Genomic DNA, 19878 nt, shown 5'->3' on the forward strand with positions numbered 1-19878 from the left:
ACTCGTAAAGAGAAAACAAAAAAGCATAAAAACGTCCTGTTGGTTGGCTCAAGGTTACATAACGCCCAGACTCGTCAATGATCGACACGGACATCCCTGCCGCGGCTTCGGAAGCGGCCCGTTGAGGTCTCAATAGTGGAGCTTCGAGGGAAGAGAAGAGAAAAGAAGGCTGGTGATATGATTCTCGGCATGGAGGGTCGCTTGTGTTGTTACATATGACTGAGCAACTGTTCTCTCAGCGACGGTCATCAGTTTCATGTAGAATGCAAACGAGAAACGACAAAAAGCAATTATGAACTTATGATTCTGACTGTTGGCGGCGGATGCCCTAATTATAAGACGTGGACCCTTGTTCATTTGCTTCACATGCATGCTCGTCAACCGAGCCGAGTTACCCAGCAAGTTAGACTAGAAGATGGCTTGCGCATTTGGTGGAGAAGAAATGCCACCTTTCATGTTGAAAGGCGACGAAACCATGAAAAACGTCCAGCGGTTTAGTTGTTTGCATGTCTCAGCCAATCTCTCAAGATCGAACAATTCACCTGCAGAGTTAGTGAATGCAATATCAACGAGGATCAGAAACTTACCAATCGGCATCCCCCATCCAGCTAGCATATACTCGTGCATCAAGATTGTCCCTTCAAGAGGCGGATATACCTGAAGCCAAGAACCATTAATCACCGATAGCCAAGCATGTCCAGACTGCAGGGGCGTACCTCCCAGCTAATCGCATCGCCAGCCACAGCCGCAAACCCTGTATTCCATACCCACTTGAGCATGTCCATTGTTCCCTCGACGCCTGCGTGCTTGGGGCTTGTGCTGACGGCGTAGGCCTGCTTGGCTGCTACATCCATCTCATGCTCCCACTCTTTAATGACGCCAATGCGTACGAGAAGAATGTCGCCACGTTGGAAGGTGATATTGCATTCCTTGGCAATTTCCAAGATCTCGACGAGTTTTATGGTGTGTTGAGAAAATGTTGTGTACTTGATACCTCTTTTCTCTGCCCACGATGCATAGTCGATTAAAACGCCTCGGCCTGTTTCGTCAGCATCCTCTTCAAGTAGCTGAGTCCGAACATAAGAACTGACCTGTGATTCCTTCTTGAGCCCAATGATGAATACCAATTCTATCATTGGACCGGTCCAGAATCTCTTCCTTGGTTGTCCCACCATAAAACACACGCTCTGCGCTGCCATCCTCTCGAGGCATGGAGAAGTGTCGCAGGCCATCCCACTGGCTACTTTGCTCTGCAACGATATTAGTACAAACAAGCCCACAAAAGCTAGGAGTACTGACGTGGATTCATAACGTAAATATCATCAAATGCTACACCGCCTAGCAGAGGCACCATCTTCAGCTCACATGGCTGTCGATTAAAACAAGCATACTCGAGCTTATTCAGATCCCAACCCAGATTGACTCGTATTCCTACCCTGATCTGGCTCTGTGCTGCATTTGCGACGCGCTCGGGCGTAAGAAGGACAAGGCGGCCCAAACCTTCTTCTCGACTCCCTGGCTCTCCGACCCAGACACGTTTGGGATCACGGAGTTCGTCCCATCTTTGTTCCATGATAGAAGGATCCATCGTAATGGAATTGAGTGCACAGATGATGATGATTTTAGCTGGGGGATGCAGGAACAGTAAGATGCCGTACTCAATCTGGTCCTTGTTTATACACACATAATCGTGATCACCATCTTGTTGCGTTAATAGATCGTATGCCTTGCCGGAGCCCAGTCCAAAAAGAGTCAAAATGGTTCGAGTTTTCGCAAGATCCTTGGTATACCCACAGCTCACTGAACAGTTTATTGTGCTGAATGCATGTTTGTCAATAGCCAACATCAACCCTGCCATTTCGTGCAATCCAAGTGGATCTCTTCACAACCACAATAGGAAAGCCACAGCGCCTATCACTTACATGCATATCCCTGCAGCACAAGGACTGATCTGATGCTCGGCAAGTGAAGCACACTTCCGCTGATCGGCAACCGAGCTCGTGGCTGGGAGTACAGTAGGTGGGAGTGTCAAAAGGACCCGAAGCGACCCTCCTTGACAAAAAGTAAAATTACCGATCAGAACTTTGGTTTCTGATTAATTTGTGTTCCGTATTCTATCTTTTCTCATTGCTTTTTTGCTACTTCTGGTATCTGATTGAAATTGCTGTCAGGTATTATCGTTCGATTACAATGCCACAGACAGGGAATCAGACAAGCTTGTACAACAAGCTTGTCATCACCTTTGTTGCCATTGGCGGTACTGTGAGTTGACCCTCCAATTTTTTACCTCGGGCAGTGCTGCTCTCACACGATTGATACTAATATTGTGCTCAGACATATGGATATGCCGCCTCAATCATAGGAAGCACCATCGGACAACCTGGCTGGTATCAGTTCTTCGATCTCCCTCAAAATGGTGAACCAGGCTATGATACTATAACCACCCCAGCAATTGCGACTGCCAATGGCCTCTTCTCTGCCGGTGGCGCCGTCGCCTGCCTGATTCTCATGTGGGCTTGCGATTACTACGGACGTTTGAGAAGTATCCAATTTGGTTGTGCGCTAGGTATTCTCGGCGGTATCCTTCAATGCGCGGCCCAAAATCTTGCGTAAGATCCGGTCTAGAGTCCGAGTATTGCATCCGATCCTAACTTGTTTGAAGTATGTTCCAGGCTGGTAGATGGATCATGGGAATGTGTGTCGGTCTTATGGCTACTGTCACACCCATGTACCTCTCCGAGATGTCTAGCCCTCTCGCCCGAGGCTGGCTTGTAGGTCATCACGCCATCTTTCTCGTCTTTGGTTATATGCTTTCCTCCTGGATTGGTTTCGCAGTCTACTTTTCACCCAATCTAGAATTTGGATGGCGATTTCCATTGGCATTCCAGGTCCTGCCTCCAGTCGTTCTCCTTGCTGGTTCCCCATGGATCCCGCGTTCGCCTCGATGGTTGATGTCCAAAGGGCATCGCGATGAAGCTTGGTCTGTGCTCGTCCGGCTTCGCAAGTCGCCCAACGACCCAGAGGATCTGGTTGCGAAAGAAGAGTTCTATCAAATCGATAAGCAGCTTGAGCTTGATGCTAAAAAGTTGGAGGCCTATGGCGGAAGCCCTTGGAAGGCTGTCGTGATGAAGAAGAGCTACCGCACACGTATGATCATCGGATTCATGACACAATGGGGTGCCGAGTTCGGAGGTCCTCTTATTATTGTGAGTTCCCATATGTGATGGAAAGAATGTTTACTTACTGTCTCAAGAACAACTATGCTGTTATCCTGTATACCAGCTTGGGCCAAACTGGCCACATGCCTTTGTTGCTATCTGCCCTTTGGTTAACAACTGCCGGACTCATTTATAACCCCGCTGGTGCTTGGCTCCATGACAAGGTCAACTCTCGTCGCAAGATGTACATGACTGGCTTTATCGGTATTGTCATCACCACCTCTATCTACTGTGCCATGATCTCGTTGTATGCAGGTACAGACAACAAAGTGGGCAATGCTATGGGCGTGCTGTTCATGTTTTTGTACCTTGCTTTCCAGGGGACATTCTGCAACACAACCATGTATCTCTATGTCTCAGAGATCTTTCCTACCGAAATCAGATCCATTGGTATTGGTTGGTCACTGTTTGGGCAATTTGCCGGTAAGTCGCAACATCGTCCCCTTCTCAGGATATGAATTAACTAACTCAACCAGCCACAATCATTCTTCTTCAATCTGCGCCCATTGGATTCAACGCCGTGGGATGGAAATACTTCCTTCTCATCATTTGCTGGAGCGTTCTTTTCATCCCAGCCATTTACTTCTTCTGGCCCGAGACAGCGCGGCTATCTCTTGAAGAGATTGGCAAGCAGTTTGGAGACGAGGTCGCTGTTCATATTAATGATGCCACGGACGAGGAGCGTGCAGCCATTGATAGGAAACTGATCGCCGAGGCTCATTCTGCAGACAAAGGCCCTCAGACTGGCGTGAATGATGTCCCTTCCAGCAAAAGTAGCCAGAACATTTCCTCGGAGAACTAAAACGCGTGGCTGGTCGCAGTTTATGATAATGATGGTCAAATAGATACATTGGAACCCGCAATGAGATATGAGTTGGCGAGTTATCCTTCTTGGTAAAGAAAAGGGATGCTCCTAACCGTAGTAATGAGATATACAGTTAATGGTTGAAGTACACAAAGCAATTGTTGATACGATCTGATCCATTTTATATGAGCATGTGATGATTGTATCCTCAACTGGAAGACTAGATTTAGTACCACATCCAGATCTCATCGCCATCATTTCATCGCGATCCTAACGACGTTAACAACGCTTTCCTTAGTGTTTGGTCGACAAAGAAGATCTTTCCCGCCTTCTTTTCTCATCCCACCCAAAGCGCCGAGACAACAACCAACCGACACTGCATTTTGTGACAGACCATTTACGGTAAAGGATGAACCCTGCATGGTTGCATGTGTCAACCAACAATGTCGCATCACAGAATGGGGCCATGGCTGTTGGATCGACAAATTGCATAGGCGAAAACTTTCCGTTTGCCAGGGTCCTGGTTACCAATTGACTTTTATAGGCGCGGGATTTTCCGGTCCTCGCTTCCAATGTAGCAGAGGAAGAGATCCTTGTTTGTGTCGAACTTGGCATTGCATTATTCTTTTCTTGTTAATGAGTAGCTATCTGTAGACTGTAATGTTATCTGTCACAAGTACGACCAACATGCATAAGATACCAGGACTTCCTCTGAGGTGTCTAAATCGCACGCCCTCCATCAACATCCAGATTCACACCAGTAATGAATGAGGATTCCTCGCTCGCAAGGAATACCGCAGCTTTGGTAACATCTCGGATCTCTCCCATCCGGCCAAGTGGGACGTTACCCAGAGCCTTCTGTACCTCGGGCGTGATTTCTTTGCCAATGAACTTTGGAAGAAGACCTGTCATTGTGGCAAGGGGACAAATTGAATTGACACGTATGCCATCTGGGCCGTATTCTGCAGCGAGACCCATCGTGGCCTGTTCCATTGTTAGTTGTCTCTTGTCTCGCCTATGGCAACGCAAATATGCAGCTCGTTTCCACTGCATACCGACCTCTTGGCTAGGAATGATTGACTTACATTTGTGATGGCTCCTTTGGAAGCATTGTACCACACTAGCCCGGGTCTCGGGCGATGCGCACCTACAGAGGCAATGTTGATCATGGAACCCTTGGTGCCTTGCTTTTTGACTTGTGTAGTAAAGGCGTTGCTGCCGAGAAAGACACTCTTGACGTTGACGCTCATAACCTTATCAAACTCTTCCTCGGTGACTAGATTGGTGCTCTAAACCACAATGTTAATTAATGACCTCCAGTAGCGCTCGTACCGTGTGGAACATGCCTTGTTCTCATAGCTCGTCCCCGCATTGTTGACCAAGATATCGATGTGTCCCCAGAGCTGCACTGCCTTTTCAACTGCGCCCTGCCAATCTGCTGCTTTTGTAACGTTCATACTCTGAAACGCAAAGGCCTCGGACTTTGCTGCTACCTTCTCGCCGGCTTCTTCATTGATGTCACAGATCAGGACTTTGGCCCCCTCTTCGGCAAAATGTTCTGCAATGCCTTGGCCAAAGCCAGATGCAGCACCTTCACTTTGTATCAGATACTGGAAGGTAACAGACAGAATCAGACGCGGGGGACTTGCCTGTAACAATAGCGACTTTACCGTCTAAGCGTCCCATTGTCGGAATGGAATATGGTCCTATATCGACGTGGTTGATGTTATGGGATAATTATACTTGCCTCAGCACTGATGTTGGTTAGTTATCAATGCGGAGTTGTGTTTGTTCTTGCTTCACTCTCATGATATGCCGATCTTGCCTGTCTCTGGAAAGTGGCTTAAACTCGGTGTCTGCAGTAACGAGGCGACACAGCACTTGTGGTTGGTGATCAGCAAGCGGGGAAACTCGCGATGACCATTACTAAACAACATGTTACGTGGATAAAGCCATGACTGTAAAGCCAACAACTTAACAGTAAACTATTGAGTCCTAGTAAGAATCTGTCTCGCAAATTGCCAAACTTCATCTCAAGTGCTCTTATTCTCTTATTTCGATACTGTGCGAATCTTCAGAGTAAACTGAAAAAATATCGAGACACATAATGGCATACGATCTACCTTTCAAGGTACATAACCCATTGTCACCAAAAGTAACCAAAACTCACATTTCATCCAGCTCAGTCGCCCCGATCTGTTGATCACAGATTCCTATATTGCAGGTCAAACAAAAAGCGCCCTCTCAGGTGCAACCTTTGACGTCCTCGGTAATATCTCCCCTCAATTCCCTTACCACGCTAACAACTCCAGATCCTGGAACAAACAAGCCCTGGGCAAAAGTGACAGACAACTCGGCTGATGACGTGGACCACATCGTGCAAGTCGCATACAATGCCTTCCAAACGTTCAAGAAAACGTCCCCCAGATCACGCGCACAGTGGCTTTTGAAATGGGACGCCCTTATCCGTGAGCACAAGGCGGATTTGGCCACACTGCTTGTCTACGAAACGGGCAAGCCGTACGCTGAAGCTATTGGAGAGATGGACTATTCTCTGACATTTACTGCATGGTTTGCTGGCGAGGCGGAGCGTATCCAGGGAACATGTTTCGCTCCATCTGCATCAAACAGACGTGTTTTTACTATCAAACAGCCACTTGGTGTCGCAGTAGCTCTTGTTCCGTGGAACTTCCCTGTCGCCATGGTTCTAAGAAAGGCCGCAGCAGCGCTGGCAGCGGGGTGCACAATGGTGGTGAAGCCATCGCCAGAAACACCAGTGACTGCCATGGCCTTGGCCAAGTTGGCTATGGAAGCGGGATTCCCAAACGGCGTTTTGAACACCTTGCCCACCAGCTTGGATAACACGCCGTCGCTAAGCGAAGCGCTTTGCAAGCATGTCCTTGTGAAAAAGGTCACATTCACTGGATCGACGCGCGTCGGAACTTTGGTCGCGAATCTCTGCAGTTTGGGCCTCAAGAAAGTCGTCCTCGAGCTTGGAGGCAACTGTCCCTGTCTCATCTTCGATGATGCCGATATAGAAGCAGCCCTACGTGAGCTCGTGGGCCTCAAGTGGCGTCACGCTGGTCAAGCTTGCGTTACAGTAAATCGCTTCCTTGTCCAATCAGCCGTGTACGACAAATTCCTTCAACGTTTCGTGGAAGAAACAGCAAAGTATGTTGTCGGCCACGGCGCTTCTAAAGGAACAACTCTTGGACCAGTAACAAAGTCCGAGAGCCTGGACAGAGCTGAGCGACTCATCAAAGATGCCGTTTCAAAAGGTGCCCGGATAGTTACGGGCGGTAATCGTCTTTCTCCCAAGGATGGCGAAGGGGGGTACTTTTTTGAACCAACCATCCTGGCGGACATGACTCACGACACTCTTATTTCTTGCGAAGAGTGCTTCGCGCCCATCGCTGCGTTTTATAAGTTCGAGACTGAGGAGGAGGCCGTTCGGGTGGCTAATGATACGCCGATGGGCTTGGCCAGCTATGCTTTTACCAAGGATGCCGATCGCATTTGGAGACTCTTTGAGAATCTTGAAGCTGGCATGATTGCACTTAATACTGGTAAGCTTCCTGTCTATCTCATTAGGTCAGCCTGTACTAATCGAGTTGACAGGTAATTCCTCCGCGGCTGAGTCGCCTTTTGGAGGTATCAAAATGTCTGGGTATGGGAAGGAGGCTGGAAAGGACGTGGCGGTAAACGAGTACATGATACACAAAACAGGCACGATCACGGTCGATGGCTTGGTGTAGAAAGGCCATCAAGGTACAAACCATTCCTTCTACAGAGTCTTTAAAGTTCTATCAAAATTACGTTCGAAGTAACACGTGTTCATAAAAAGGATACTTGTAACAAAGCTACGCTATAACGCCATTCCACCCTTTGTTGGGTATAACCCTAGGCATAACCCTAAGAAGTTAAAAACGTGGTAAAGAAAAGAAAGGAACGGAACAGAACAGAAGCCCAGAAACAAATGGCCACGCAATCTATACGTGTTCCCTCTCTGTCTTCGCTGCCCCCCAGATATCCACCTCATATCAACACAAATGAACAAACAATCCTCACACTATACGTATTTTGGTGAGATCTCGTTGCCCGTATGATTGGGGTCTCTGCTTCCTAGTACATAACTCGCCCGGTTCGTAGGTTCCACTGCGTCTTGTTGTAGGTAATGACGGCCACAGGCAGAATGGCCTCGTCGCGGAAGACGACTGTTTCTGGGAAGTACACCGGTCCGCCGCGTTTCTTCGTAACTGCTTGAATCTGTGATGGAAACATATCAGCGTCTTTTCCAAAGAAAGAGTGCCGCTGGGGACGTACACTGTGAAAACCTGGCTTCGGTCCTGACACTCCGACCAGCTTCTTTTTCGTCCACTGCACCCGTCCGACGATGACCCTGCAGACGATAACAGCGTGGAGACCGGTATGGTACTTTCCATCGGGGTCATGGGAAAACTTGTCCGCTTCTGTATATTCCGGTTAGTTACGTTCTTTCTTAGTACCACAGGCCAACTTACTTGAGGCTATGTTAGACGAGTAAATACCGGCCCCGAACCACCCTCCCTGACCTGAAGATCCAGTTAGTTCACTAGGCCAAGTTTTGCAGCACCCTCGATCAACTTACTAGCGTATGTCATGCTGAGGGATTCACGAAGGATGCTGCAAAACGCGCATGTGTCTGCATCATCACATTGTAGCAGGCGATCGTCGTCCACACTCTCGTCAAAGTTGCACTTTCGCGAGGTGCAGTGGAAATGCCATTTTGCAGCCTCGACAGTTGTACCAGTTATATTCAAATACTTTGTGAAAGCATGCATCTGTTTGGATTTTCCGAGTTCTTCAGGCCTGCACTTGAAGATCCCGTTGATAGTCGCCTTTTTGTCATCGTGTTGCCAGTTATCATTGAAGAGCTGCGCCACTATGGCCTTGTCAGTCTGTGTATTTCGGCCACCTTGCGCTTCTTCACTCACACCTCTTGTACTCAATGTCGTTCGGATACAAACGATACATGGGCTTCCAGATGTCAATGAGTGCTCATCAATCTATTTTTCACAATATGGTAGACTTACTGGCAAAGTGTCGGTAAATCTGGACATCGGCGGATGATCCATTATATTGTATACTCTGACACGCCCATCAGGGCCGATGTCATATCTCGACACGTTCATTCCCATATTGTGAGATTTTAAAAAACGATCCTGAAATTTGCTTTGGTGAAACAGAGGTGTTGTAGAATGACTGAAAGTTGCAGTTGCAAGTTGGCTGAAGTTGTGCTTTCGACTTTGTAATTTATAAAGACCAATTCTGCCAACTGAAATTTTATGATAGTTACGTATTAATAAATCTTAAAATTCGTTGAGCCTTGGTCGGAGCCAAAAACTGATAAGAAGAAAAGATGTAAATCATAAGGTTCTTCGATCACCAAGTGAAGGTCAGAGTGGAGGTGGGCGAACCTCCCTATCACAATATTCGGTGGCAAGTTTAAACAGAACATTATGGCTTGAAGAGTTTTAGATCTTCCTTATTGCTCGAGTAACTGAATAACTGAATAACGGTTTCGGGTACTTGAGAGGACCAAGGGTTGGGACTCTGCAAGCCCTCTCCTGCTTTCCCCTTATCATCATAACCCAAAATTGCGTGGGAACAAGTTTGGTGGACAGTCTTGAATAAACTTCCCGATCACCAGAGACAGGTTCCACTTCCTCTGAAGTGGCCTGGGGACTTAAATTTGCCTCCCAGATAAGGGACACATCAAAGAGAACACACAAACATACCCCCCACAACTTCACTCACTGCAAGAAGCTTTCTGTCATGGTATCTAGGCGCAACGAGTGATAGTCCTATTGGCAACCCATTGTACCCCCTAAATCCGGGAAGGTTAATTACTGGATTGTGTAGGACCTGTAATGCTCCATTAGTTTCATCCACACTCAAAGTTTGTATGTGGGACGATACTCACAGTCCATATCTGACAGAATGCTGCGCTTCCAGTAGATTCTATACCTTCGGGCGCTTCATCTGGTACGCTCGGTGTCAAGACAGCATCATACTGGCTGAGCATTTCATCCACCACAGGTCTCGCTGCCGCAACGTTGTCGAAAGCCTTGAGCTGCGCAGCTCTAGAAATCTTGTTGTGGTTCTCGACGTGACCGACAATTTTATTGGAGATAAGGCTCTTATCGAGTCTGTATTCGGGTAAAAATGCAGTTCTTCCGTCAGAGCTGAGAATGGTGGAGTACCACTCGGGCAAATCTTGCAGATGATCTGGAAACTCAATCTCGGTCACTGTGGCACCATTCGAGCGAAGGAGCTCAATAGCTTTGATCATCGCATTAACGAGACCATAGCCTGCTTGGGGCCATACCATTGTCTTGCAGATACCTATCTTAAGTCCCTTAAGCAAGACGGGTTGGTCGGTAAGTTGATCATCCTCCAGAGCAAAGACATCGGCCAGTAGGTTCAAATCAGCCACGCTGCGGGCATAAAAACCCAGAGTATCGTTGATGATTGAGAACATCTTCTGGCCCTCCCTCGAGATGGAGTTCCAAGTTGGCTTGAAACCGTAGATGCCGTTGAAAGAAGCCGGACGAATAATGCTTCCTCCAGTCTGTGTGCCAAGAGCGATGGGGACTTGGAAGTCACCAACCACTGCACCTGATCCTGATGATGAGCCTCCAGGCGTACGAGAACTATCGTGTGGGTTTGTTGTAGCCGGTCCTTGGGTGGTAGCTGCAAACTCTGTCGTGGTGGTTTTACCCAGAATCAGGGCACCAGCTTTGCGTAAGATGATGATACTAGCTGCATCGACTTGGGGAGCATCTCCCTCGTATATGGGAGAGTTGAACTGAGTAGGCATATCTATCTCGTCACCATTGATCAGCATCCAAACTACCTCATTGCATACTGACACACCTTTCGTGTAGATGACATCCTTGACTCCCACTGCCACACCATGAAGTGGCCCGCGGCTCTCCTTGGGGATTTGATCAAGCCTTCTAGCTTCAGATAGGACTTGCTCAGGATTGAGATAAACCCATCCTTTAACGACCGGATCACGTTCTTTGATGCGTGCTAGTAGTGACTCCGCATACGCTTCTACTGACAGTTTGCCGTCTCGAACTTTGGCGATGACTTCCGTCGCCGTGAGTTTGTAAGCTTCGGTTCTCATGGTGTAGTTGGGCTTCGAGTGAGCGGTTCAGTGACAATTATATGCGATTATGGCGCAATTCGGTATTTCAATGGCCAGCAATGTGTCCTATACGAAGATCTGCGTCTTTTCTACGTGTTGTGTAAGAGGCTGACATAATGGCTTCTCCACAGTCGTCACCTGTTCGCAACTAGCAACGCTAGGCTCTCTTCAACGCCATCTCTTAGCAGGGATATTTATTGCCGGCTCTAAAATGATGCATTCAGCACACTGTAAATGGAATGAAGTATGTCAAGCACAGCTACCTATGTTATCTGATGCCGGCTGACACCTGATATAAGGGAACTGAGCCTTGAAAGCCTCAGCGATCTCTGACCTTGTATTAGCTACCCAAGCTCCGTCCTTCTGTGCTATGTAATCCAAAACGTCTTTCAAGGTCTTCAACCGCCCCCAGGCCTTCCAATGATTCGACGATGCAAACCGACCGTCATCATCTTAGGTTCGCCATCTTCTCCCTCTTCGCAGAGCACATCAAAGGCATTCTTCAGGTGAGTGCAGAAGCCGTTGAACCCAGTGACGGTATGGAACGTGAAGTCGTAACTGTATGGAATCATGAGATATCCCTTTGGATTTGGTTCGTCACGCTCTCTGGGAAGGTTGGTTGATCCAATATGGTACGTCTTCAGCGTATGTGTCGTTTGCCCACGGTAATTCTTCGCCCATTTCTTGGTAGACTTGCGAGATGATGGCCCTCGCCGCTGTCAATCGAATGCTCAGTGCCCTTTGATTCCATCCAAGGTCAGTTATTTGAGTCGCTTCCATTGAGTTCGTTTGTATTAAGCATCCCTCTTCATAATTAATGACAAATAACACAGCAATCTTGGCACTGATAAGGGGCTCCAGGGTAGTGATGAGGAAAATGGGATGCAAAAGAGTGTGTTTGTCTTTGCAAAGGTATTCCAGGTTGAGCATGCCATTACAGGTAGTTTTTAATACCTACTTATTTCCTCGACACTGAGTGTCTCAAGATGAGGATAATAAATGATGCTGGGAAGTGGTAAAGAACATCGTGCGATTTGATGAGAGAGTTGAGGAAGCGAGTTATATACGATCACTAGGGTACTTTGTTTTTGGTGGTAAGCACACCAACTCCAATGTACTACGGGGCATCGCGGAAACTAGGCAGGGATGATTACTAACCTGAGTACTTCAATTAGCTCCAGGTATCACGCTGAGTATGAAGTAGCTTTGTTAGTACAGAATAACATGAATTAGTGGGTACTGATCAAACATGCCCCCACTGCATCATCGATTGCAGGGAAGTTCAGCTTCTAACGCGTAGCGCGTTCTGGTGTTGACATCCCATAACCTCCCAGCTTGTCTCCGTGCTGCAAGGATCCAATTCAGTCCTACAGCGTAGATCTTGTTGCTGATGAAGCACAAGTAGAAATCGTCGAACTCAATTATGACTCCAGTGTCTGTATATGAAATGGCGTAACAAATATTCAAGAGATGCAATCGTTATTTACAATGACGCACTTACTATCTACCCCCAGGTTCGATAAATATATACCGTATCCCTGTTGATGATGGTTTGCTATTCAATGAGACATATAATGTCATGGTATTTTATCTCGGGATCTATATGCTGTTTGCTTGTGGTTCGCATGATCATGGAGATGAATTGACGCTCTAGTGAGTCAATGTTGGATCCAAACGTATATAAATATCCGGTTCAGCTCCCAAGAAAGCGCGCACAAACCCGCCAAGAACCTTTTCTCAAATGAAGAAGGTCATTCTATCCGTGCAGACAACAATCGCATAGAATAAAAATGGCACTGACTAAGTAACAGCACTAGGGCATAAATACTCGCGGCGCGGTCCGTGGAGAAGACTCTTCCTACCCATCAACACTATCTTATCCTTCAACTGAACAAATTCATACCTAAAATAAGCAACACAAAATTGTTTTGAAATGTGCGAATACGATACCATTTACGCAGAGACCAAACCAGCAGCTGGCGAGGATCGTGTCTTGGTTGACTCGTGTATCTACAGAATTCTCAAGGTAGGTAATGTCAGGCAGCGTGTCAAGGTCGCCGACTGCCGATGGGAACATTGCCCGAATTCCTATATGTATATACCACCGAGACAGTAGTTGAACTATACTACGCGTAAATCGGCTCTGTTTGACGAGAGTCATTCAAACTGATCGCGATGGATAAAGGGCTTAGTTAGAATTATGCAGTTAGTTACGCTTATTCCATATTCTAGAACAACACAAGGGAATGACGATTCACATAGTCTCACTGTGCATAATAGTTTCCAAACGTAGTACTGTAATGACTGTTTTCTCATTTTTCCTTAGCTAGATTGCTTCTTCCGTACTAAAAACAAAACCGTAACACCTACCGACATATGAAACAAAGCATCAACGGAAGCATTTAGTCGATGCAAGATGCCAAAACTTTTCCCAGTCCCGAGCTAATGATCAGCAGTAGCCCGATATTCCTCCCCGTCCTCAAATTACTGACCACCGTTCACTGTGTTCCAGTAAAGCAAGTCTTGTGCCATGAAATTCAGAGAATGGTCGTCGTTCTTGGGATCAGAGAACTCCATCCCTTCCAAAGAGTAGCCCGGATGTTCGCCGCCCTTCAATAATTTCTCCCCTTGAGGCATGCATGAGTCGAAGTCAATGATAACAGCGTTGCCATTATCGTCGAGCATCACGTTGCTATCATTGATGTCATTATGACAGTAACCCAGAGAGTGAATATGGCGTAGACCATCCTGCACACCACGGAGGATGCGTTCAGAGTCAATAGGCTTGCGTGATCTTACATGGTCGTGCAGAGTCACGGCGTACCGATCCCAGCAAAGACCTCGGATCCTACCATCAACAACCTCACATCCCCGGTACTGGGCAATGTTTGGATGAGGGTTCTTGGCCAGAAGCTCTCCAACCTTGGCCTCTTGTAGAACCGATTGGGCGTCGCGGGTGTCCTTTCCATCATGTTCCACGGGGCACGGCCTCTTGATGAAGTACTCGCTTGGTACTGGGCTTGGGACTCTAGTGAGAGAGGGATCGAAGACGGGGTAGAGACATTCGTCTGGGACCGCGATAAAGTCGAATTTGCTGATCCCAAGGATATCAGCAATGATTGCACCCAACTTGCTGGGAATGTCTTTGCCAGGAATTGCGGAAAGGCGCATCTGACTGAAATCGAGAGACTCGATCGTTTTTCGCACATCAGTGCACCTCTTCAATACGTCTGCATCATAGCAATCACCGCAAAAGAACTGGCCTGTGTACATCTTTGCAGTAAGATGAAGAGAGGTAGTGGAGAATGGTGGTTCGTACTCCTCTCCTGTGACGCATACCACAATCTCCATCCCGACAGTGGGAGAAATAGATGACATAGCCTTCGTTGCTGGAATCATATTTGAGCCGGCTGACAGGCTGACTTGGCAATGATGCAGTATCGGCGCCTGGTAATGTTAAGGGAGAGGATGGTTTGAGACTGTGATTGCCAGTAAGCTGAAAGTAGATAGTCGAGGTTAGTGGGAAGTGTAGGAAGGGTGACAATAGTGAGATGCTTGTGAATGAGTTGTGTGCGGTGGTTTGACAGATTCGGAAATGTTGAAATAATAAAGAAGGGCATATATTGGAGGTAGGTGTTTATTTATGCCTTGAAATGAGTTGTTCAGTTTACGTATACTGTTCCGGTGTACACATGAGGCGTATAGGTACAGTGAATCATTCACCAGAACAGCCTTATGATGACCCGCTCTAGGCTGCAGCAAGAAAAGCTGGGCTGCTGAACAAGTATTAGTTGCATTGTTTCATAACAATTTTGCCCTTTTCGCTCAATTTCTTGATTGTTGAATAAAGAACATATTCGTGTGGATTTAAAAAGACCTAATCGAGATAGTAGAACAATGGATATGAGACCACCCTCTCATATTCCCAAGTACTTCTGTTATGCACAGTTCAATACTCTCTATTCTTTAGAATAGTCTAGAATATCCCTTTGTGCGCCATGCCGTTGAACACGGCATTGTTTGTCGAATTCGCATGCTCATCTCGGATGTTGCTCCACTTTCTACTCCGGAAATACGGCGCAACTCAGCCGATTCATCTCCGACTGACATTCAACAACATTCGCTTCTCCGCACTTCAACACCAAAATATTGACAGACAACAAAATGACAACAAGAAAAGGACCATTCAGACTTGTCACGGTCAACACGGCACCCGAGCGCGCTCAGCGTCTCATTGGACGTTTGATCACCGAGCTCCAAGATGATTACGAGATCATTCACGTTGACAACTGTCAGAGTAGGTTGACCATCAAATCGTGTCTTTTCACTTGCTGACGACGTATCTAGGCATAGATGAGGTGATCCCGAAAGTCACCGAACACAAGCCCGACGTGTTGGTAAGTTGAATATCCAAGGCTTTGTGACTCTGCCACAAAACTCTAATCATGTTCCTTCCAGTTCTCGGCTTCTATGTGGTCCCCGGAGGAGGCGCAGCAAATTCACGCAATGGCAAAGTCAATTGTGCCCAATATCAAGTTGCATGCTATCCCGACTGGTCTACAGGTCGAAAGAGGACCAGATGCGATTGTTGAGTACCTCGTGGAGAAGGTCCCTGCTCTATTGGATAGCTAGGGTTACTCCGACTGTGGATAGATGGGACTGAGAGATCGTCCCGGGTTGAGCGCATGCACAAAGTACCACGTGAGGTTATTAGATAGGCTCCTTGCACCACGTGTTGGTTCATTATTGTTACATGACCTTCTTGTACTTCTACTCAAACCACTATTCGTTCTCAAACTTGCTGACAAGCGTTCCGATGTGAGGCAGAATCTCAACTCTGAATTCATCACCATGTTGCAAATTCTCTTTGGGGCTCTTTCCCATTCCTACTCCAGCTGGTGTGCCCGTGATGATTACTGTGCCAGCTGGAAGTGTGGTTCCTTGTGATAAGAAACTGACTAGCTTGGGGATGCTAAAGATGAGATCGCTGGGAAACGTCAGTGTGCGAAGGCACGTGCGGCAAGATGGGTACTCACTCCAGCGAACAATCTTGGAGTACCTTTCCGTTCTTCAGGCCACGAATGTGCAGCTTCGAAGGATCAGGAACAGCCGAAGTTGAGACAATAACAGGCCCTGCATCGTTGGTCAGTCATCTACCTCTAGTATGAGAAGAGTGAAGAACTTACCAATAGGGCATGCTCCATCAAATCCCTTGGAGAAGCACCACTGAGACTGATTCAGCTGTGACACACGACTCGAGACATCGTTGGCGGCAGTATAGCCCAAGACATAGTCCATGGCGTTCTCCTCGAAGACATTCTTAGCAGCTTTGCCGATAACTATTGCCAGCTCCGATTCATAATCACCACTTCCGTCATTTTGTGTTATCTTGGGAAGAAAAGTGGGAGCAGGCCAAGGGTCACCCAACGCGGTGCTAGGCTTGCTGTGACAAATTTAGCTGAATATGTTTTGCTGGAACGGATTGGGGACTTACAGGAAGAGAGTTGGTATCTTTGGGATGTCCATTTTGACCTCATTTGCGTGTTGGACGTACTATTAAACGGTTAAATATGACGTTGGTCTCTTTCTCGTAAAGAACTTACGTTTAGGCCAATGCAGCGAATAGTTCCGACTTCCTCCTGTGCCAAAGGCGACAAGATCCTCTCAATAGATTCGGTTCTCTCGGTTCGGGTACCAGGAGACAGAACGGAGGATCCCGTGAATACGTTAACAGTGACATCTTTCCCATCGCGCGTGGCGACACCGATATCTAGATCTTCTTGTGACGGTTCGCCGATCAGGATGCTCGCCGAGTCTGACTTGGGGACAAATCGCACAAGACCTATTAAGTTGGTCAAAACAAGGAATTGTAGCATCCAGTAATATTTCCTTACGCTTGAAAGTTGTATCAGCCATATTTGTTGTTTGGTATGCTCGGAATTACACAGAGAAATGTCAGTATAGGCCCCAGTGTGTATTGCAATATGGTTGATGCTTACTTCCACTGCTGACCCTCCTGTATCGGAGACACTGAACCTCGGATATAGCGCATTGAACCCCCCCCCGCACTTGAACGCAGCGGGGAAGTCAGCGCGAACATTATCGGCCAATTAGTGGCTACAACTACGGAAGAACGATACTGGAAATGGAAGATATATCCGTTCTTGATCAATGACATTGTGTCTCACGGATGATGACGTTCAACAACCCCAGTCTTGAGTTAGGATCACGTTTATTGCTGTATCTTGAACGCTCCGTCTTCAACTACAGGGTTTCTGCTCAACCTTTATCGCATTGATCATGAGTCAATCCGGTCATGATGAGGGCTTTCGCCAGTACCTCCCGAATCTCAACCAACCCAGGTTCCAGGACATGAAGAAGCAAGATGCTTACGAGTATGCGGAAATCTTCAAGAAAGGTGGACAGCCTCCCTGGCTTCACGGCTTGTATCTGCACTGGCGCAAGCTATTCAATGAGCCCTACCAAGGCGTCACCTCCGACGGTAGGTACCTTGTCCTAGTTTCTCATAGTCTTAGCTAACAATTTGCAGGTGTCGTGAAAGATGGCCTCTTCGAGTTGCAAGACGACGGCATCCCCATCGAATCCATAGTAGAAGCTGCGAACAGTCTTTGTAGCAGCCTAAGCGAAGAACAAAAGAACAAGACCTTTTACCATATCGACAGTCCAGAGTGGCGCTCATGGTCAAACCCCGAGTTCCTGCTCAGTGACAAAGGCATTCGTCTTGATGAGGTCACAAATGATCTCAGGGAAAAAGTTCTCAAAGTCCTGGGGCTTACCCTCTCTGATGAAGGATATGAAAAGGCAATCGGTGCTATGCGGGTCAACCATTTTCTGGGGGAACTCGTAGAGTCGCCTTCCGTCATGAATGAATTTTCATATAATTTCGCTCTTTTCGGGGACCCCTCCACGACTCGTCCTTGGGGTTTTTCATTCTACGGCCATCATCTCTGTCTAAACATATTTCTATACAAGTCTCAAATCGTGGTGTCGCCGTGGTTCACTGGCGCAGAGCCGAACTTGATCGATGACGGACCATACAAAGGCACACGGATCCTACATAGAGAGGAAGCTCTTGGATTAAAGCTGATGCAGTCTCTTTCACCTGACCAGAAGAAAGCAGCTCAAGTCTATGAGCTTATGAAGGACCCCGCTATGCCACATGCGAGATGGAATCACGATGACCAACGACATTTGTGTGGTGCTTATCGCGACAACAGAGTCGTTCCATACGAGGGTATTCTTGTGTCAGAGATGACTGAGGAGCAGCACAAATATGTCCTAGACATCGCATATGAGTTCCTCCTATACCTACCTGCCAAAGCTAGACAGATACGTCTGGATCAGATCAAGGAGTGGTTCCATGAGACGTATTTCTGCTGGATCGGCGGCTTCAGCGATGAGGACCCATTCTACTACAGGATACAGAGCCCGGTGGTGATTTTCGAGTTTGATCACCACTCAGGCGTGTTCCTGAACAACAAAGAGCCCGCCAAGTTTCACATCCACACGCTGATGAGGACGCCTAATAGAGGAGATTATGGCATGGCGCTGAGACCACTGATACCAGGAGTTGAGCAGAAGTATCTTTGGGAAGGGTAATGTCGTATAACAGATAGATGTAACTGAGAAGATAAGTAGCATCACCAAGTACCATAAGCTGCAAAATAAGAAACACCAGCTACAGTTAATGCAACTGGTACCCACATCCAAGTCCACGAACCAGACTTCTTGCTTTCGCGAAGTCTGGCATTCCAGTCAAGCTGGTAACCAATCCCTTTGTCGAGCGATCTCTTCCACGCAGGCCTGGCCTCACATCGCTCCAGCCACGCCTTCACCCTTGGCCACTTATCTATCTCGATAAGATTCGGCTGAACTGCCATGTCCAACGCAATCTTGAGTGCCATGTCAGCCCTCGAGGGAGCGTCGCCCCCCATGATCCATTCTCGGCCGTCAAGCTCCATCTCCACCACATGCAAGGCATTGTTGACGTCCTCGTCCAAGAACGCTTTGTTGAGCACATAGCCCAGAACCTTGATTGCAGGACTTATAAAGAATGGTGTCACAGCACCCAATACCATGAATAAATGCTTGGTGCCCAACCGCGCGACGAGATCGGCCGTGGCAAGGCTGACAAGATAATCTTCGCGAACTCTGTATTCGACATCGGTCTTGTGAAACGTGCGTTCAGTGTCATACGTGAGAACGAGGTAAAGCATACAGGCGCTCATTTGCGTGATGACCTGGCCATCAGGAAGGATGAGTTGTGGCGCGTGGGCCTGGATATGAGTCTCACCCAGGCCGACTGCTTTCTTATCCAAGGGACGGTCAAATATCGTGATGTCGTATTCTATCTCGAGCTCTTCGAGAAGCCATAAGACCGCCTGCGTACTTGGAGAGTGCTGGAATGGCCATCAGTAAATGCTCTTTGTCTATAGGTAGATTTAACTTACTGCAAGATAGATCAGCCTAGGCTTTGGTGACTGTTTTGTTTTGTCCATTTTGCAGTATACCGTTATTTCAATGGATGGTATTGCGAGAAAAGTCGAGAAGTTGCGAAATTAGGCGATGGAAGGTGAGGAATAAGACATGAGCCACCTTGTGCTGACGTACATTTTATACTAAAATGTCTGACAATGTCTTAG

General features: G+C 47.4%; 10 protein-coding genes across 10 annotated transcripts; 4 read left to right on the forward strand and 6 right to left on the reverse strand.

Annotated features, from left to right (window-relative positions):
• Positions 1-408: 408 nt before the first annotated feature.
• On the reverse strand, positions 409-1858 carry FPSE_05342 (uncharacterized protein; the record flags this gene model as incomplete). Its single annotated transcript, XM_009258460.1, has 6 exons — positions 409-542; positions 588-657; positions 717-1039; positions 1092-1250; positions 1300-1369; positions 1436-1858. The coding sequence occupies 6 exons, from the start codon at positions 1856-1858 to the stop codon at positions 409-411; spliced, it is 1179 nt and encodes a 392-aa protein (XP_009256735.1).
• A 332-nt stretch (positions 1859-2190) lies between these two features.
• FPSE_05341 (uncharacterized protein) lies at positions 2191-4020 on the forward strand (the record flags this gene model as incomplete). Its single annotated transcript, XM_009258459.1, has 5 exons — positions 2191-2262; positions 2335-2609; positions 2663-3206; positions 3254-3641; positions 3695-4020. The coding sequence occupies 5 exons, from the start codon at positions 2191-2193 to the stop codon at positions 4018-4020; spliced, it is 1605 nt and encodes a 534-aa protein (XP_009256734.1).
• A 723-nt stretch (positions 4021-4743) lies between these two features.
• FPSE_05340 (uncharacterized protein) lies at positions 4744-5709 on the reverse strand (the record flags this gene model as incomplete). Its single annotated transcript, XM_009258458.1, has 4 exons — positions 4744-5007; positions 5109-5312; positions 5403-5614; positions 5694-5709. The coding sequence occupies 4 exons, from the start codon at positions 5707-5709 to the stop codon at positions 4744-4746; spliced, it is 696 nt and encodes a 231-aa protein (XP_009256733.1).
• A 421-nt stretch (positions 5710-6130) lies between these two features.
• FPSE_05339 (uncharacterized protein) lies at positions 6131-7778 on the forward strand (the record flags this gene model as incomplete). The annotated part of the gene is made up of 4 exons (XM_009258457.1): positions 6131-6154; positions 6205-6292; positions 6336-7589; positions 7642-7778. The coding sequence occupies 4 exons, from the start codon at positions 6131-6133 to the stop codon at positions 7776-7778; spliced, it is 1503 nt and encodes a 500-aa protein (XP_009256732.1).
• Positions 7779-8145: 367 nt separating this feature from the next.
• Positions 8146-11194, reverse strand: FPSE_05338 (uncharacterized protein; the record flags this gene model as incomplete). The annotated part of the gene is made up of 9 exons (XM_009258456.1): positions 8146-8289; positions 8347-8492; positions 8544-8594; positions 8651-8944; positions 8997-9039; positions 9096-9337; positions 9801-9927; positions 9986-10884; positions 10939-11194. 9 exons carry the CDS (start codon positions 11192-11194, stop codon positions 8146-8148), a joined length of 2202 nt encoding a protein of 733 aa, XP_009256731.1.
• Positions 11195-13699: 2505 nt separating this feature from the next.
• On the reverse strand, positions 13700-14614 carry FPSE_05337 (uncharacterized protein; the record flags this gene model as incomplete). The annotated part of the gene is made up of 1 exon (XM_009258455.1): positions 13700-14614. The coding sequence occupies one exon, from the start codon at positions 14612-14614 to the stop codon at positions 13700-13702; it is 915 nt and encodes a 304-aa protein (XP_009256730.1).
• Positions 14615-15379: 765 nt separating this feature from the next.
• On the forward strand, positions 15380-15847 carry FPSE_05336 (uncharacterized protein; the record flags this gene model as incomplete). Its single annotated transcript, XM_009258454.1, has 3 exons — positions 15380-15512; positions 15563-15612; positions 15674-15847. The coding sequence occupies 3 exons, from the start codon at positions 15380-15382 to the stop codon at positions 15845-15847; spliced, it is 357 nt and encodes a 118-aa protein (XP_009256729.1).
• A 150-nt stretch (positions 15848-15997) lies between these two features.
• Positions 15998-17131, reverse strand: FPSE_05335 (uncharacterized protein; the record flags this gene model as incomplete). The annotated part of the gene is made up of 6 exons (XM_009258453.1): positions 15998-16202; positions 16252-16348; positions 16402-16658; positions 16710-16768; positions 16819-17057; positions 17110-17131. The coding sequence occupies 6 exons, from the start codon at positions 17129-17131 to the stop codon at positions 15998-16000; spliced, it is 879 nt and encodes a 292-aa protein (XP_009256728.1).
• A 384-nt stretch (positions 17132-17515) lies between these two features.
• On the forward strand, positions 17516-18674 carry FPSE_05334 (uncharacterized protein; the record flags this gene model as incomplete). Its single annotated transcript, XM_009258452.1, has 3 exons — positions 17516-17717; positions 17766-18603; positions 18662-18674. 3 exons carry the CDS (start codon positions 17516-17518, stop codon positions 18672-18674), a joined length of 1053 nt encoding a protein of 350 aa, XP_009256727.1.
• A 202-nt stretch (positions 18675-18876) lies between these two features.
• FPSE_05333 (uncharacterized protein) lies at positions 18877-19734 on the reverse strand (the record flags this gene model as incomplete). The annotated part of the gene is made up of 2 exons (XM_009258451.1): positions 18877-19635; positions 19687-19734. The coding sequence occupies 2 exons, from the start codon at positions 19732-19734 to the stop codon at positions 18877-18879; spliced, it is 807 nt and encodes a 268-aa protein (XP_009256726.1).
• Positions 19735-19878: the final 144 nt, after the last annotated feature.

The sequence above is a fragment of the Fusarium pseudograminearum genome, chromosome 2, assembly GCF_000303195.2.
Source record: "Fusarium pseudograminearum CS3096 chromosome 2, whole genome shotgun sequence".
NCBI classification, from domain to species: Eukaryota; Fungi; Ascomycota; class Sordariomycetes; order Hypocreales; family Nectriaceae; genus Fusarium; species Fusarium pseudograminearum.